The sequence below is a fragment of the Lithobates pipiens genome, unplaced genomic scaffold (assembly GCF_037356315.1).
Source record: "Lithobates pipiens isolate NorthernLeopardFrog02 unplaced genomic scaffold, aLitPip1_a1.2 Scaffold_18, whole genome shotgun sequence".
Taxonomy (NCBI): Eukaryota; Metazoa; Chordata; class Amphibia; order Anura; family Ranidae; genus Lithobates; species Lithobates pipiens.
The window spans coordinates 101465603-101482622 of NW_027507758.1; the positions used below are offsets into that span (position 1 = coordinate 101465603).

At 40.9% G+C, this 17020-nt stretch overlaps 1 protein-coding gene across 4 annotated transcripts in view; it reads right to left on the reverse strand.

Moving 5' to 3' along the window:
• The window catches only part of MEIS1 (Meis homeobox 1), a 200978-nt gene that overhangs the window by 93014 nt on the left and 90944 nt on the right, over window positions 1-17020 (reverse strand). For all 4 annotated transcript variants that reach the window (XM_077485952.1, XM_077485953.1, XM_077485954.1 and 1 more), the window contains exon 8: window positions 5647-5792. In XM_077485952.1, the coding sequence (XP_077342078.1) occupies window positions 5647-5792 (146 nt within the window). The remainder of the gene's footprint in view (window positions 1-5646; window positions 5793-17020) is intronic.

The following is a 17020-nucleotide window of genomic DNA, read 5'->3' on the forward strand; positions in this document are numbered from 1 at the left end:
TGGTTTTATCATACTAAGTTGAAAATCAGGTAGTGTCAATTAAGGGCTCTGCATAATGTATAGTTATTTGAAACTCTCCCCTGATCGACTAACTAATAGTGACAAATGGGGAGAGAATTTCATGGCAGTTAGTGCTTCTAAGAAGACCTGAAGTTAACCTCTCAGGGCATTAACTAGCAGGAAATGAGCAACCTGAAGGTCACTATTGCGATCAGAACATTTTCAGAGGGATTTTAAAGAATTATTCTGTGCTTACAGTAAACTTCACATTTCTCTTTTCTTAAACCATTTACAAATTAATTTGTAAATGTTTAAGAAAAACTGTGGTAACAGTCTTGGTGGGATGGATAATTCCCCAGGAAAAGGAAGCTCTTGGTAGCAATCAGAGTCAGTTTGGCTGATCTTCCCCTTCAACAGATATCATGCGGCCTTATGTGAAGGCCATAAGAACTGTTGGACATGTGAGCCACACTTTATCCAGTAAAGGTATTTTATTATTTCTATTTATTTATTTTTCTTTAGCAAGACCGTTTTATGTAACATTTGAGTATAATGTTTTTGCACAAACCCTTGTTACAATCTAACTTTGCTTTTTTTAATACTGTGTTAAGATGAGTAAATCTTACCTAGACTAGTTACAAAATAAATAATCTGAGTGCACGTGTAATGCATTTACTTTTTGAGAGAGCACAAAGTGCTCATGGTCATAGCGCTGTAACTTCTGCAATGCACTCGTGCCTAGTACAGGAGGGTACAAGAATTTAACTACACATGTGATTGTATAATGAAGTTGAAATTATAGGGGGAGGTAGCAGAGGGCTACTAACAGCAGTCACAATGCTTTATTTAACTTAAAAAATATTATAGATTCTCTGTTGTAATTGGTGCATTGGTTAGTCTAAAAAAAGAAAAAGAAAAGCAGAAAGCACACTGCCTCTAGTAATATATTCTGTTTTTTATTAATGCATTGTACTTACTCTGGTATAATGATATAACATGGCGAGTGACAAAAGGTGTGGGGTTTGCATTAAATGTCTCCTTTGCTTATGCCTAGGCAGCACAAAATCTGGATGTAGCTTAACAGACACAGATCGATAGATTAAACAAAATCTGTACTAATCTGTTAATAATGATGAGAGCATCTCCTGTGACAAACCAATGTACAATGATCATCTCTGCCAATGAAAGTGGTCGAATTACTAACAATCCTATTGTCCCTCTAAACATCCATGGGTATGGTCACATGCTAAGATTAAACAGCTGGATCTGCTCATTGAGAAACTATGTTTTCAGGATATTTTACTCAAATAAAAACTTCTGTAATCATTGTAGAAGTAGGAAGAGAGCCTGACCACCGCACACCTCACCCGGCCGAGTAGATAGCAGGTAAAATAAGCCTTAGCTTGATTAATCCAAGCCATGTCCCCAACATGTTTGGCCTTGTCCCCAGGGCTTAATCATAAACTAACCTTTTCCCAGCGTGCACCCTCACTAGTCAGCAGCATCCAATTCATCAGACCTTGTTAGCCTAAGCATTTACCATAAACATTGCTACAAAATCAAGAAAAGTGTATCAAAAGGCACTAATGATAACACATCCTATTCATAGGTATAGCTCCAACAACATCTCTTTACAGACCATTTATAGTCAATTTCCCTGAGGTAGCGTAATACCTAATGTCTCTGCCAATGTCATAGACACACTGTAAGGCTGGTTGGGGAGATGAAACCCATATAAGCTAGAGGAGAACATATATAAGTGCCTCAAAAATAGAATCTCATGGGACCTGAACCCCCTAGGCTCTGTTAGGATCAATGTCCAGGCTTCCATGGTCAAATACAATGTGCTTTTAATGTTTGTGATGTGTGTTTGAGATGCTTCTGCTGATTTAGAGTTTATTACAAGTGCATTCAACCTGCAGTTGACCTCCTTCTGTCCTGCATTTGACCTGCTTTAAGCTGCATTGCATTTCCCTTGACTTGTATGGGAGGAGACACAGGTCCTTACAATACAAATGGCTTACTAACAGTGCAGGTTTTCCCCACTACCCTAGAGAGGCACAGCTGTATTAATTAGGAAAAACTCAATCAACTCACATGTAAGCCCTTGGTCACACCAAATCCGACTTTGAAAGCACGCAATTTCACTTGAAATCATGCGATTTCAAAGCTGCATGTCAGCACGACTTCAGGTGCAACTTGGCTGACATTTGTGTGATTTAATGCACAGATGTCTATGCAAGTCGCACCTGAAATCGGTGCGGCACCGAAAAGTCGACGTTACACAGATTTGACCGTTTCCGGTGCAGACAATAGGGTGCAACTTGTCTTGCGATTTGGACCTGTCAAATCGCATGACAGGTTGCACCAGTATTACCGCTTGCTAAATGTGTGAAAAGAGTGACCTGATTATATTAAATTTCAGGATGATTTCTTTCTCCAGGCAAAAGGAATGTCTGAATATTTCATAGTATAGTTTCCAACATGGGAAAAACTATACTATTCAATTAATTTTAGAAATGTTCAAATATGATATCACTAATCCTGGGCAATAAACAGACAACATAAATGATGAGTATTCACCATCCAGGCAACCCCTTTGTATAGGATGCAGTGACATGAAACGCTAGTTTGTTTGAATATAACTCCTATAATTATCACAATATGCAATTACTAAGTTAGATTATGATGCATGTTAACAAACAGAAAGATTAGAAAAGATGCATACACAAATTGATATACTACATTTGTATACTTGCGCAATTTAACGCACAGAGACTACAATCTACGTGTGAATACCTGTACATAGAACGAACCACTCCGAACCTATTCAGACAATGAACTATGCTTTACTAGCCTCTGGAGAGCACACAGGAAGAAATTATTACACATTGTTGATTTCCTTTGGATGTAGGAAATGAGCGACATAACTCTCACTATGAACTTAAGTAAACATTTATCTAGTGATAGTAATGCAAATAAGTGTAGGGATTTTTATTACATGTGTTTAACTTCAGATTTATTATTATCATACAGCAAATTTTACCATGGATCTTTATCTGTCTAGGATGCATTACAAAGCAAACAGTGCTTAGATTTGTTCATATAATAATGGATGCCATTCAAGCTTTTAGGAATGGAATATTTTCTTTATAAGTGAGTTGTATCTTACAAGTTCATTCCGTTTCCACTTTTTACCAATACCCTGCATAAAATCACTGATGTCACTGGTCCCCTGTGTACTAAATGCTGATGTCACTAACAGATTTGATTGAATGTTGGTTGTGTCTGGTATGGATGTAATTAGATGATGGCACTGTAAATGAATTATATGACACTAAACTGAGTACATTAGTTTAAACCCTAGTTCTCCTTTAAAGTTTCAGACATAGAATACACAGAGGCCCATGCACAAAACATTCTGGGCCAGCGCCAATGTTTATAAATGTTGCTCTGCTTATGTTTATGACCTTTTATCTTGATTCTAAATGGAGAGAATTGCAAGAGACCTAAAATATATTACCTTGTCTACAAATTCTGTCTCTGTTTTTGTTGCATTCTGCAATTCACTAACTCATTCACTCCAGCTGCACCTTCGGAGTCATCACCACTTAAATTATTACCATTAGTCTCGGTTCGCACTGGAACCAGGTGCAGATCGCACAGGAACGTTGTGCGTCCCCATTCGTACAGAGATGAATCAGGGCCGAGTCTTTGCCTGAATTCGGCTCTGAAACTGAGCCAAAGATGCACAGAGCGTTACACAGCCTCCCCGGAGATATGTGAATTGGCTCCATAGAGAGCCGTCACATTCCCCTTCTATGCGAATTGGATGTGAGGAAAACTCGCATGCAATTTGCATAAGTGTGAATTCAGCCTTAATCTTAGCTTTAACCAAGAGATCTAACAGCTAAGTATCATTTTGGGGTTTTGTCTTACATTTTCTATACATAAAAAAAGATATGTTTGTTCATGCGCTTAAAGCAGAACTTCACCCAAAAAAGGAATTTCCACTGTTCCTCCTTCTTCCCCCCATTCCTTCCCCATCATATTTTGCATTTTTTATTTTTTTGCAAAGCAGTGGGTACCAAGTTTTTCAACTTGGATTGCTTGGATGGCCTAGCAGAACCTTTTGGCACATGTCACAGGTCCCAGGAGGCTGTGGGACCATTCACATGGCACAGTGCGGCTCCCACATGTGAAGTGGGAAGCAGGCAGTGAAGCCACAAGGAGTCACAGCCGGCTTCCCACAGTTAACATGCTGTCACCGGGGACCTGAACACCGCCTTAAGACCTATGATAGGTGAGTACAGAGCTGAATCCCTGAACAGGTTAGTGCCTGTTTTTATTAAAAGACTTCATTTTTGGAAACCTGGCTGAAGCTTATTTTTAAAGAATATTTCAACCCAGAATTTCATATTCATGATATGTGCCTGCTGTGACTTGTATGAAAATGTTTCCTGCTCTCTTTGTGTTGCTTCCTTTGTGTGAAATCCCTGGTGTTCCTGTTAAAAACTGACCACACTAGGCAGGAGAACACAGTGTGATCAGTTTTCTATCTGTGCTGAGAACTATGTTCTACTCCAATGATCAGACTTGTGCTCACATGCCCCCCCCCACCAGCCATTCACTGGGAAGATTGGTGTGCTGCTGCTTCTCCTTCCCTATCTCTCTAAGATCCTTATGCAGCTGAGAACAGAGGTTATGTGATTACTTATAAAAAAGGGGACAAATGATATTTATGATTATATATATTTATATATATATATATATATATATATATATATATATGTTTTACCTTCCATTTCTATTTTAAACTGATTGGGTTCTTTTACAAGGTGAGGGTTTACATATACTTTATCTAAAACAGTTTTACTAATTTCTGCTGCAACTGTAATCTACAGTGCTATCTCCTTGTTATTGTTAGTTGAACCATACGGTTTTGTCTAATTGTTGTACAGTGACCATTTTTGTTTAATTAAACATGATGTGAGGGCATGGTGTACTTTTTATGCTTTTTATTGGTAAGGATGAAAATGCAGTTACAGCACCACCTCAAGCAATCTCAGAATTGTGTTGTGTTTTGGTATTCTGTTCATAATTTGTAGCAATAATAATATAATGTAGCTCCGGTCCTCATATATCTCGAGAAAGCCTAAGCTTAATAGCCCCCTTGGCATGCATTGTGACATTCTGTGCTGTAATTTCAAAAGTGTACATGATGTAGAGATCGGCCCACTGCTCTGGGACTGGGAACATGATATAGTGGGAAGCATAAATGGAAATGCTAAAAAGCTGGTTACCTGTCACTCATGGCAACCACCATCTGCTGAAGTCTTCCTCTCCAGCTGCCATGCTTAGCAGGTATGGTAGGGGGGCACATATTTATACTGTATATATGCAGTGTATAGTTACCAATTATTCCTTCCAATTGTGAACTACACCACTGAAGAATATATTTTATAAATCCAGCCATGACTCCGCCAGTATGCTGTTTTTTTTATTTTTTAAATGCCCACGGTGAAAATAATTCTCTTCTAACCTCAGGTGTATTCTTGATCAATGATTAATTTATAATGGGGTGGACTAGTTTGTATAGCACAATACATGTACTGCTAAGTAAACAGCAGTGAGTGAGTGACTTACCGTTAGGTGTTGGAAAAGCCACGCCCTCATGATGTTTGTGGCCACTTTGGGAAAGATACCTCGCTTTTTATGACGTTTTTTGTCTTTGTCTGGGTCATCATCATCCCCCGTACTCGGTGAGGCTACACTATTGTCCAACCCATCACCTGTAAAAAATGAGAAATGTGAAAATGAGTCAGCTTCAGACATATTGCAACTTCAAATCCTCTACCTCTAAAGACCACTGGTGGTACTTTCACTAAACATTTAACTTGAATTGCACAGATGCCCCTATAATTTATCTGTTGAACACATGTGGAGCTTCTAAGTGAAGACTCCAGTGGGCTGCTAGATTGAACATCATACTTGAAAACCATTTTTTTTCCTCTTAATTTCTCTGAAAATTCAACAAGATGAGTTTCGTTACATAATTTATTTTATAAAACACTGACCAAAACATAGTGCTGTAATTATCATTTGGAATATTTCCACTATATAATGTGACAAACATTGGCAGCACTGCAGATGAAAGTGGAAACAGGAACATGATGCAAAATCAACTGAAAGAAGACTTCCCTCTTTTCTAACAATATCAAATAGAAAAAAAAAATTCAATGGCACATGCAATACGGTGATGAACTCGTTCTGAGATTTTTATTTGGTGTGGTTAATACATGGTGGCAAGGTTTCAAGAATGGCTTGATGAAGAAGGTTGTACTCCTCTGAAACATTGCCACCAAGTATTATCCACACCCAATAAAAATCTCAGAGTGAGTTCATCACTATAAAACATGAGCCATTGACTTCATTTTGCTTCTATGAATTAAGGATAGCCATAGAGTTCTCATAGGAGATCTCTTACAGTGAATGACAGCTGGTATAAAAGTTCACTTTTATTACAAGAATCAGGGTATGCCTGTACCCTACACAAGGTTTTCCCCAACTCACATGGTGAATGGTTCAATCTCTTTTCCCCATAAAAAAGGAATGAATATTGCTCACAAAGAAAGTATGAACCATATTAGAAATCCTTGCATGCAATAAAATTGCTTGTTTTTGCTCTGCTGTTAACCCATATATGACCCAAGTTATTAAAACGAATCTTTATGTGAATCTCTTTCATTTATTGGGCTATGTATAGACATGATCAGATGGTTTCAGTGTTAGTGTGCAAAACATCATATAATAGATTGTCATATAAATGTACACACATTTTGAGTAATTTATTAAATAATAACAAAATAAACTATGCGCCGATACAGAATGTAAATCTACAATTTATCCACAGAATGAATTCCAACTTTGTTAAATCAAAATTGCTCAGTCAAAAACCAAATGCTTGGATTCAGTACACAGTTAAAAACATCCAATCACCACACAGGAACGTATGCCCATCCAAAACCTATTAAACTGTTAAATACATTGGAGAAATTTGAGAGCACCAATGCCAAACAGCTTTTGCTATGTACTGATGTTGCTGCTCAGATTTTCATATAGAGCCAATTCATTTGCATCAGGTGTCTGTGCCCACCTAATCTTTACAGTATGTAATGTAGTTAATAAAAACATTTAACATGCTACCCCTCTCTGCCAATCCCTCCATTGGCTGCCACTTGCCCAATTAATTAAATTCACAATACTAACACTTACTTACAAAGCCATCCACAACTCTGCCCCCAGCTATATCACTGGCCTAGTCTCAAAATAACAACCTAATCGCCCACTTCGTTCCTCCCAAGACCTCCTGCTCTCTAGCTCCCTCATCACCTCCTCCCATATCCACCTCCAGGACTTCTCCCGAGCCTCACCCATCCTCTGGAACTCCCTACCCCAATCTGTCAGAATGTCTACAAATTTATCCACTTTCAGGCGATCCCTGAAAACTTTCCTCTTCAGAGAAGCCTATCCTGCCGCCATCTAACAACTGCACTATTTTCTCCATTAGCTCATCCCCCACAGCTATTATCCTTTTGTATAACTTGACCCTTCCTCCTAGATTGTAAACTCTAAGGAGCAGGGCTCTCTGATTCCCCCTGTCTTGAATTGTATTGTATTGTAATGTCTACCCTAATGTTGTAAAGCGCTGCGTAAACTGTCGACTCTATATAAATCCTGTATAATAATAATAATAATAAAAACATTTGCAACATTTTACATATACGATAAAAATGTATGGATTAAGGGCCATATAATAAAAATGTATGGTTTAAGGGCCATAAAATAAAAATGTATGGATTAAGGGCCACCAAAGTGGATGTGCATTATGCTCTGTATAACGTGCATGCTGGCACACGTTGTGTAGGGAACACTGTAATGCATTGTCACAATGCATCATGCTGTTTATTTATACATGTAAAGTACTGTGAAAATTGTTGGTGCTATATAAATACCTGTAATAGATAATACAGTTTCTTCAGTATTGCATCGCAGAGCGCTGTAGCTTGTTGCAACATGCTGTGTTACATTAAAATGCAACCTATCCTACTTTTTTTAGTTCACACCATCACAGTGCATTGGTGTAAACTAAAACTATTGGACAAAAGGCAGTGCCTTGTCTGAGTACTGGGAGTGCATTGGTAATGATGTCCAATGCAACCTAATGGAGCTGCTTTGAACAAGCTCTAAGATATACTTTATTTTTTACATCTCAAGAAAATAAGAAGAAAGTGCAAATGATATGCAAATGACAGCCGGCTAGTAGACACATGGTTGCAATTTGAGTTACTAGGTGGGAGTGAGAAAAATCTGAATCTATGCTCAAGATGGAAAATAACTACCCACAGTAATACTGAATTATTATTATTTTCTTGGCTTAAAGGGACAATCAATTTGATAATTGTTCTCAGAAAAATATAAATATTGGATATGTGGTGTATTGAAGTGTAAACCTAAGCTCACCTATTATTCTGTGCTCCTCAATATTCCCCCCCCCCAATATTGGCATATTTCTTTCAGCTCATGCCCGTGATTGTACTGAACTAAGTCTACATGCACACTGAGTTGCAGAGAGACATTCATCAATAAAATTGCAGGTGTTGCATTGTTTAAGGTTAATGTGCTGCAGTTTGTTAACCTATTGTAGAAATGTGACAGATTTATGGTAATGTCACATTTCATGGAATAAATTTGTCCTATCGCTTTGCACTTGTTGTTTTGTCATATTATGCCAAAGTGTGGAAGATTTGCGGCACTGTAAAATTGTGTAAAATTGTGGCAAATTTACCACAGATTTGTTACAATTTGCCATAAACAATAACTCTCAGAAAAGCATTCAATAAGTTATTTTCAAAATTGCGCCTGTTTAAAAAATGGTCCACCTCACTATTTATTGAGTAGTTTGTTGTGTTATTTTTGCCAAAATCGAGTTCACAACACTTGCCATCAATGTGCTGAAATGGGTAAACATTCACAGGCTGGTTGCAGCCAACTGAGAAACAGGAAGTGGCGCTGCACTCACAAATGTTCAGCCATGAAAAATGGGATAGGAACTGCAAATGCTTTGTATACATTTGCAGGATGCGACATTTAAAAATTGAGCATAACTGTGTTTATAAATGTCCTTTGGCGTCTTCATTTGCCATGTTCAGGCAGAATTTTGTCCTCTCTCCAAATGTTCTCATGGTAGGAGAGGCAACTAAAGCCAATGGCCATATTGAATACAACATTTCTGCAGGCAAGAGGCAGCAACAGTCTCATGGATGATGAAGTCTGTATTAATTTAGATCCCTATACTTAAAGTGGAAGTATAGTCAAATACTAACTACGCCTAAACCTACTCCCACCCCCATTCTAAGCCTATTATAACTACCCTGCAAAGGAAAGCAGTCTATACTTACCTATGCTAAGGCACTCTGGTTTGATCACATGATCTCTTCAGAGGTTGGCTTCAGTAAAGGGGAGAGATCGCAGACAACGACTGCAGAGCCTATGCGGTGGAGTCACCCAAAGGCTTACTATGGGGCATCCGCGCCTGACTGCTCTCCTCTACACTGAAGCTGATGCTGGGATCTGATCTTCAAGCCATACAGATCTTTCCTTAGAATGGGGGTGGAGGTAGGTTTAGGCTTAGTTTGTATTTGACTGGCATTCCACTTTAAAAATGTAGATGTTAAAGTATAAGTAAACACTACCCTGGACTTATTTGTTTCTTTTTGGTCTGCAAAATATACAATTTAAAGTGTTTTGTTATATCTGTTCAGTAGTTACTTTGTGCCAGATACCTTGTGAGCCAGTAACTTCCTGTGCTGTCTGCCTGTGTACATGGAGGGGTTATGAAGATGAGGAGGGGGATTAGATAAGGAGAGGTCTGTGTTTTTTGTAATCCATCAGAAATATAGTAGGCAAGTCTGACACCATGTGGGTAAATAGGAGCTCAAGTCTAATTTTTAAATTTTTTTTTAAGTTAAGCAGCTACAGTATTTGTAGCTGCTGACTTTTAATAAAAGGACACTTACCTGTCCAGGGATTCGTCAATTGGCTTTGGGTGCAGGCGCCAGCCAGTTTCCTACTGCATATGCATAAGTCGCGCTGTGCTTTTTGAATAGTCCCATCATATTATGGGACCCATGTGTGTCCCAGAAGACAGAGTGGGCAAGGAGGAGGGGCAGAAAGTGCTCATAGATCACAGTGAGGATCTCTTACCTGCAGTAGGAGTGAGTACCTGTCAAAACCAAGTACTTGCTCTCCCCTCCCCCCAAAAAGTGTAAAATGTGGCAGTGGAGGGGGGAGGGTGTGAACAAGCGGGGTTCCACTTTTGGGTGGAGCTCCACCTTAAGAATTTAGTGCTGTGTTGCCATGTCAAAAAGGAATGGAGGAGCACATTATATTTCTGGCATACCAACAGCTAGCTTTTCTGTACTTGCAGTATTTTTAAAGGGATAAAACCTGGGAAAATGTGCATCTATTCCAGATTTGTTTTTGTTTTTTGTTTTTTTATAATTTCACCTTAACATTAACTTACGGTGGTTGAAACCAATTACATATGTCAACTGAATTCACAAGCCTCAGGTGATACACAGAGATGAAACACATTTTAACTGTAGCCCTCTCTCTAAAGTACATTATTTACACAGTCTTTCTCAGCTCCTGTAGGCCAGGGTGGGAATCTGATGTCACACGCTGCACAGCATAGAGCAGGGAGCTGAGTGTAATCTGAGACTGGAGTGGATGGAAAGGACACTTAGATCCCACACAGTTTCTATAGAAACATGCACAGCTGAGGCTGTCAATCACCTGCTGTGTGCTGGGGGAGCAGGGCCATGTCTCAGGATCATGTGGTGTCAGCAAACGTTGTCAGAAGTGACTTATGCAGATAGCAAAGGAATGCCAGAAATCACACTAGGTGCATGGGTTGAGCTAAGTACACCATATAACAATATGCTTTGTTTTTCATTTGAGGGGTTTACAACCACTTTAAATGTTACTAGTATACTTCGCTAGTTGGTAACAATTCTAATATACTGTGTGGGCCTTAATAAAATGCAAATCTTTGGGAGGGGATACAGGATTTATGAATAAATTACATAAAGACACAAATGACATACAAGTAATAATGGGTTCTCAAAGCAATCTATCTAAAGTTTTTTTTGTTTTGCTTTTTTAACCCACAGAAAGTTATAGAAACTAAAAGTGTTTATACAGTATCCACGCATCATCTAATATTTACTTTAGGCAAATACTTAACAAAAAAAAAAAAAAAGGTTGAAGTTACTATAAGATCACAGAAGAACAATGTGGTTGGACGCTCTGGTAGTTTAGTGAAACCATAACAATGGTATTCATAAAGTGACTAGTTCCTCCAACCTGAGCTGTTTGTGTTGCACTTTTCCTATTCTATCCTCTAAAGTCTAAACCATGAAAATCTAAACCTGCATCAGAGAGGCAAAGAGCCGTAGAAGCAAATCATCTGCATTTAACATTTCAATGAGCCAATCTACTTTATATGCTAAGAGGAGCTATTTGAAAAGAAACACACATTTGTTGATTAAACAGCAAAATATTTTTTTTCTTTAATTTACTTTCTTCCTTTTTTTTCTCCCTGAAATCCTACAGCGTACGTTTCAAAATCCAGCACAATTTCAGAATTAGAATGTATAAATTCCACACTTTAAATATAGTAATAATAAAACGGGCAATTGATTATTTATGAAAATATCCACTACCAACTGAAAGCGATGACTTTTTATTAAGCTTTGTGCATCAATAGATAATCAAGGCCTTAAAACAGCCTGAGCTTCCCATTACCTCAGGCAAAAGAATTCCTGAAAGCATGCCTTAAGGGCACCTGAATTATATACTCCATTAGGAGAGGGAAGCCTTTCTGCATTCCATGTAGAACACTCACCAGAAGCTTTCCTGTTTATTTCTGCTTTATGAAAGCAGAAGCATTAAGCACAGAATTTTGTAAGTGAAGACTTATGTAAATACAATGAAGAAAACCTTTCAAGCTGCAGCCAGATCCCCTCCTTCCATCTCTGGCAATGACCTATCCCAAATAAAAGGTTTCTGTTACATCATTAGGTCAAGCCAAAAACAGCCCAGGCTTAATACATAGTTTGTTCTTCCTACTGTTTTTAGGCAAATACAGCTACTTTGCTCCCATCTGGGAGGGAAATTACACTGCTGAGTCGTAATCTAAGACAAGATTTTCATTGGAAGCAAATGCTCAGAATCCAGTGTAAATACTGATGCGTGTTCAGAAAAGCCTAAAACAATAAACCTTGCTCTTGTCCAACGCGACTTAGAGAAACACAGCGAAGAAAAAGCAAACAGCGAGAAGGCATATTTTGTCAGGAAATGTTTTGATAATTTGAGATTGCTAGATTAGGGGCTTGAGGCATCACCACTCCTTCTCTCATCCAAAGCCTTCTAATGCTTAAATCAGGCTTTGCAGATATCCGTAAGTGTGCAATACTACCATTGCTTACCCAGTGCAACCATAATATTGGTCAAGTACTACTTTCCATTAAAATAAAATTGACATCCTTTTTAGAATGTTTTCACCTACTTCAGACTGGCCCCATGCTTGGTCTACACTGGAGGCCAAGCTGATGGAGGCTGGCTAATGTTAGTCATCCCCCACACCTTTCACCATTTTTGTTACCCGTCTCTGGACTATCTTATATTGCAATATTTTTCTGTAAGTGAGGTCTCCAGAACTGAACACAGTATTCTAAATGAGGTCTCACTAAAGATCTACATGGGGATGTGAAGCAAGGCAGATGTGCAGTAGATGAGCTCTGCTTCAACCTAATCCTTCTGACCATCCTGCTACAGTGGCTGACGCTTCTATACTCACATATCGGTGTCCGAACGGTGCCTCTCTGGTTTCCAGCTACTCCTGCCCTCCTAGATGGCTCCAGGTAAGAGAAAATACAGCAAACACACAGCGCCCCAGGCCTGGTCTCCTCTGTCAGTGGCCATCTTGCCCAAACATTCTGCCCCCTCCTCCCCATACTGTCTGACTGCGAGCACCCAGACGGCACCTGCAAGCATGGGAGACGCAGAGCCTTCCTCGGTGGACCTGATGGCAGCTATCACCTCCCTGAAGGATACCCTTACTGAAAAAAATTGACACATGACCACGGTCAGCCTAATTCAGCACGATATGGAAAAATTCCAGTCCCGGATGTCCGAGGTGGAATCCTGCATATATCAGGTAGAAGACACGGTGCATGAGGACTCCAGGAAGCTGACAATCCTCCAAAAACAATCCTTGCATGCAAAAACAGTGGACATGGAGAACAGGCTCTGTCATAAAAACCTGCGGGTGGTGGGGCTCCCCAAACGGGCCGAGGGTGCCAAACCTGCTGAATTCGCTGAGGGGTTCCTCACCACGCTGCTAGGCCTCACGGATCTCCCATCAACATTTATAGTGGAGCGGGCCCACAGGGTCCCCACTACACCATCTATTCCTGGGGCTCCACCTAGACCCTTCCTGATTAAGCTACTCAACTACCTTGAAAGGGATAGATTGCTGGCAGCTGCCAGAAATGCAGCGGAGCTATCCTTTGAAAACTCCAAGATCTTCCTGTACCCCGACTATTCACCTGAAATGCTGCAACGTTGTCGCTCCTTCACAGAGATCCGCAAGTGCCTCCGGGAGAACAGCCTGAAATACAGCCTCTTGTACCCCAGCAAGCTCAGGGTGGTGGATGGTAGTTCCACCCGCTACTTTGAACCCCTGCACAGCTGTCTCTTGGCTCGACGCCTGATGATTCTTTGCCTGACAAGCACACTGGAATACAATTCTGCCTAATACTGTCATGGAGGCTGGGATCATGACACTATCCACACATTGAAGAAGTGAAGCACTTACTCATCAAGACACACTACTAAAGTTCACTCATTTTTTTCCCTCACCCACCTTGCATCTGGAACTCACCCAGGTACTGTCAGAAGTTTTTTTTGGGGGTGTGCTCCATTTGCTCCAGCCCTGTGTGCAAAGTTTCTCAAGGTCCTAGTGGCCTGAAGTTTTCACCTTATTGACAAGTTATGGGAACAAACCCTGCATCGGTTTTAGTTTTTTTCTTCTCTATTTGGCCATGCTGCTCTGTTGTTTTTTGATGTTAGGGTAGGGAGTTATTTTTTGGGAGGAGAGGAGGACATATGTTTTAGAGATGTACATATAACTACTATTGCTCAAACACGTGTTACTTGAAGACTCACACAGGCAACACTCTTGTCTATGATGATTTTTACTGTGGAAAGGCTTGCCGATCTTATCCTGGTCCTGTGCCCCCTTGGCATTCAATTTCAAATACAAGAGGTCACTACTGTTTCAATACCTGAAAATGCACAAGTACTGCTGCAGGAGATCCACTTACTGGGAAGCAGAGTAATGGCTCTTAAGAAACCGTGGGTACAAAAAGCATTTTATGCGACCTACTCCACATACTCCAGTGGGGTGTCTATTCTGTTCAGTAAACTATTACCATCTATAATAAATCGTTTACATCTAGACCCGCATGGGAAATATGTTATGTTGGTACTGACCATATACAACAAGAAATATGTTATTGTAAATATCTACCTACCCCCTCCTAGTCAGGTGCAGTCCCTCTGCCCTGTATATGAAAGGTTGGCTCTACCCCGGTTCTCCTTAGTGAGATCCAAGAGGCATATTATCTTCCCTCTGGCCTCTCAGATCATAATCCGCTGAAATTGCTAATTAGAACCCCAAAAACATGCAATAGAGCCCTTGAGACTGCAACCTCATTGGATTAACCGTGAATCGGTTCAGGACCGAATCTCCCCTCCAATTGAAGGAATACTAGGTAATTAATGCAGAGTCGGCCTCTCCAGAGGTAACATGGTATGTGTTCAAGGCTCACAGCAGGGGGCAGTATATCTCTGCTGCGGATGCTGTAAAGGCAGAGCACGGTAATGTGGCCTATTCACTGCAGCAAAAGGTTGATAAGGCCTTGAGTCAATACTCCATATCACCCACTGCCCCAAATTTTGATCACCTCTCCTCACTTAAGAAGGAATTGCACCTTCACATCTCTGAGGTCACCAGACTTGGCATACAGTCCTATAGGCAGGAGTACTTTGAACTTGGGGAAAAAAACGGCTGATTACTGGCGCTATTAGCAAAACAAGATAGACCCCTTGCAGTTGTCTCCGAAATCCTTACAGCACGACACCCATCTCACAGGAGGACATCCTGTCAGAATTCACTAGATTCTACACTACACTGTACACATCCTCCTTGCCAGAGGCCTGCCCCTATGACCTCTGCTGTAGATACCCTGGCGTTGGGCTGGCTCTCCGACTCTGAGAGGAATTTTTTGGTTGTAGGCATCGCCCCTGAAGAAATCACACTTACCATACAGACTTTCCCGGGCCCTGATGGCTTACCCATTAACTTCTATAGAGCCCACACCAAACTTCTTGCCCCAAGATTGACTGAGTTGTTCACATCCTGTTTACAAACAGGCTCTTTGCCACCCTCCATGAAAGAAGCCCACATTATCCTAAGGGCCGGTTCACACAGCGAGGCGAGGCGAGGCGACACGGCTCGCCTCGCCTCGCTCCCGCAAGTCGCCCCCGTTCTGTACAATGGAACCGTTCTGAGAGGAGCGACTCGAGTCGCTCCGACTCAGAAAAAAGGTTCCTGTACTACTTCGGGGCGACTTCGGGGGCGACTTGCATTGACTTCTATACAGAAGTCCTCTGCAAGTCGCCGCTGAGCTCCCCGCAGGTCGCGGCGAGGTAAGTCGGAGGCGCCTCGCTGTGTGAACCGGCCCTAATACCTAAGCCCAATAAGAATCCCAAGCCGTGTGCCTCAAACAGACCAATTGCACTTCTCAATTGTGATCTGTAGATCCTTACCAAGTTGTTTGCCACCAGGCTGAACAGTTATTAAATCCCTTGTAGATCCAGATCAAATGGGCTTTATACCAGGAAGGTCCACAGATATCAACATACGCAGACTATTCTCCAATATCAATGCCCCCACACAAACCAGGGCACCAGAACGATTGCCACCCTAGATATGAAAAAGGCATTTGATACTGTGGAATGGGTGTATTCATGAGAGGTGATGAGGAGGATGGGATTCCCACTAAAATGCATTGACTGGGTACGCATGCTCTACAAGGGCCCCCTGGCAAACATAAGGCTTAACGGACGGCTATCTGCCCCGTTTCCCTTGCAGAGGGGTACCAGACAGGGATGCACTCTCTCCCTGGCCCTCTTCGCCCTGGCCATGAAACCCATCGCTGAAGCCCTTCACAGACTTCGGGTGGGATGGCTGGAGGAGAGAGTGGCTCTCTATACTGACAATTTACTACTCTTCTTGATTGATGCTGGAGCCTCTATGTAGGGTGCCATGAGTATAATGAACGCCTTCTCACAAATCCCAGTTTTTCCCGGTGGACGAGGGGGCTAGATTCTCCTTGTCCCCATTTCTCCTGCTGCAGTGGGTGAACCATTTTACTTATTTGGGAATTGTGATATCCAGACATAGTAAGGACTTTGTGAGCCTCAACCTGAATCCTGTAATAGCAGGGGTTAAAACAAAATTAAAAGCATGGAGCAACCTCCCTCTTTCACTACTTGGACGCATTAATCTCCTAAAAATGAAGGTCCTCCCCAAATTCACATATATTTTTAGGAACTCTCCTCAATGGCTCTCAAAAAACTCTTTAACTCCATCAAACGACATTTCACGTCCTTTTTCTGGGGATCAAAACCACCCAGATACAAATACACTACTTTGATCAGGCCTGTGGATTGGGGGGAGGGGGGTGGCGCTTCCTGACTGCTACAAGTATTTCTGGCTGCCCAGCTAGTGACTGCCCATTGGTGAGTACCAGAGGTCACCAGATTCTTTTTTTACTCACAATGTGAATGCACTGGTATTATTAATATTATTATTATTATTATTATACGG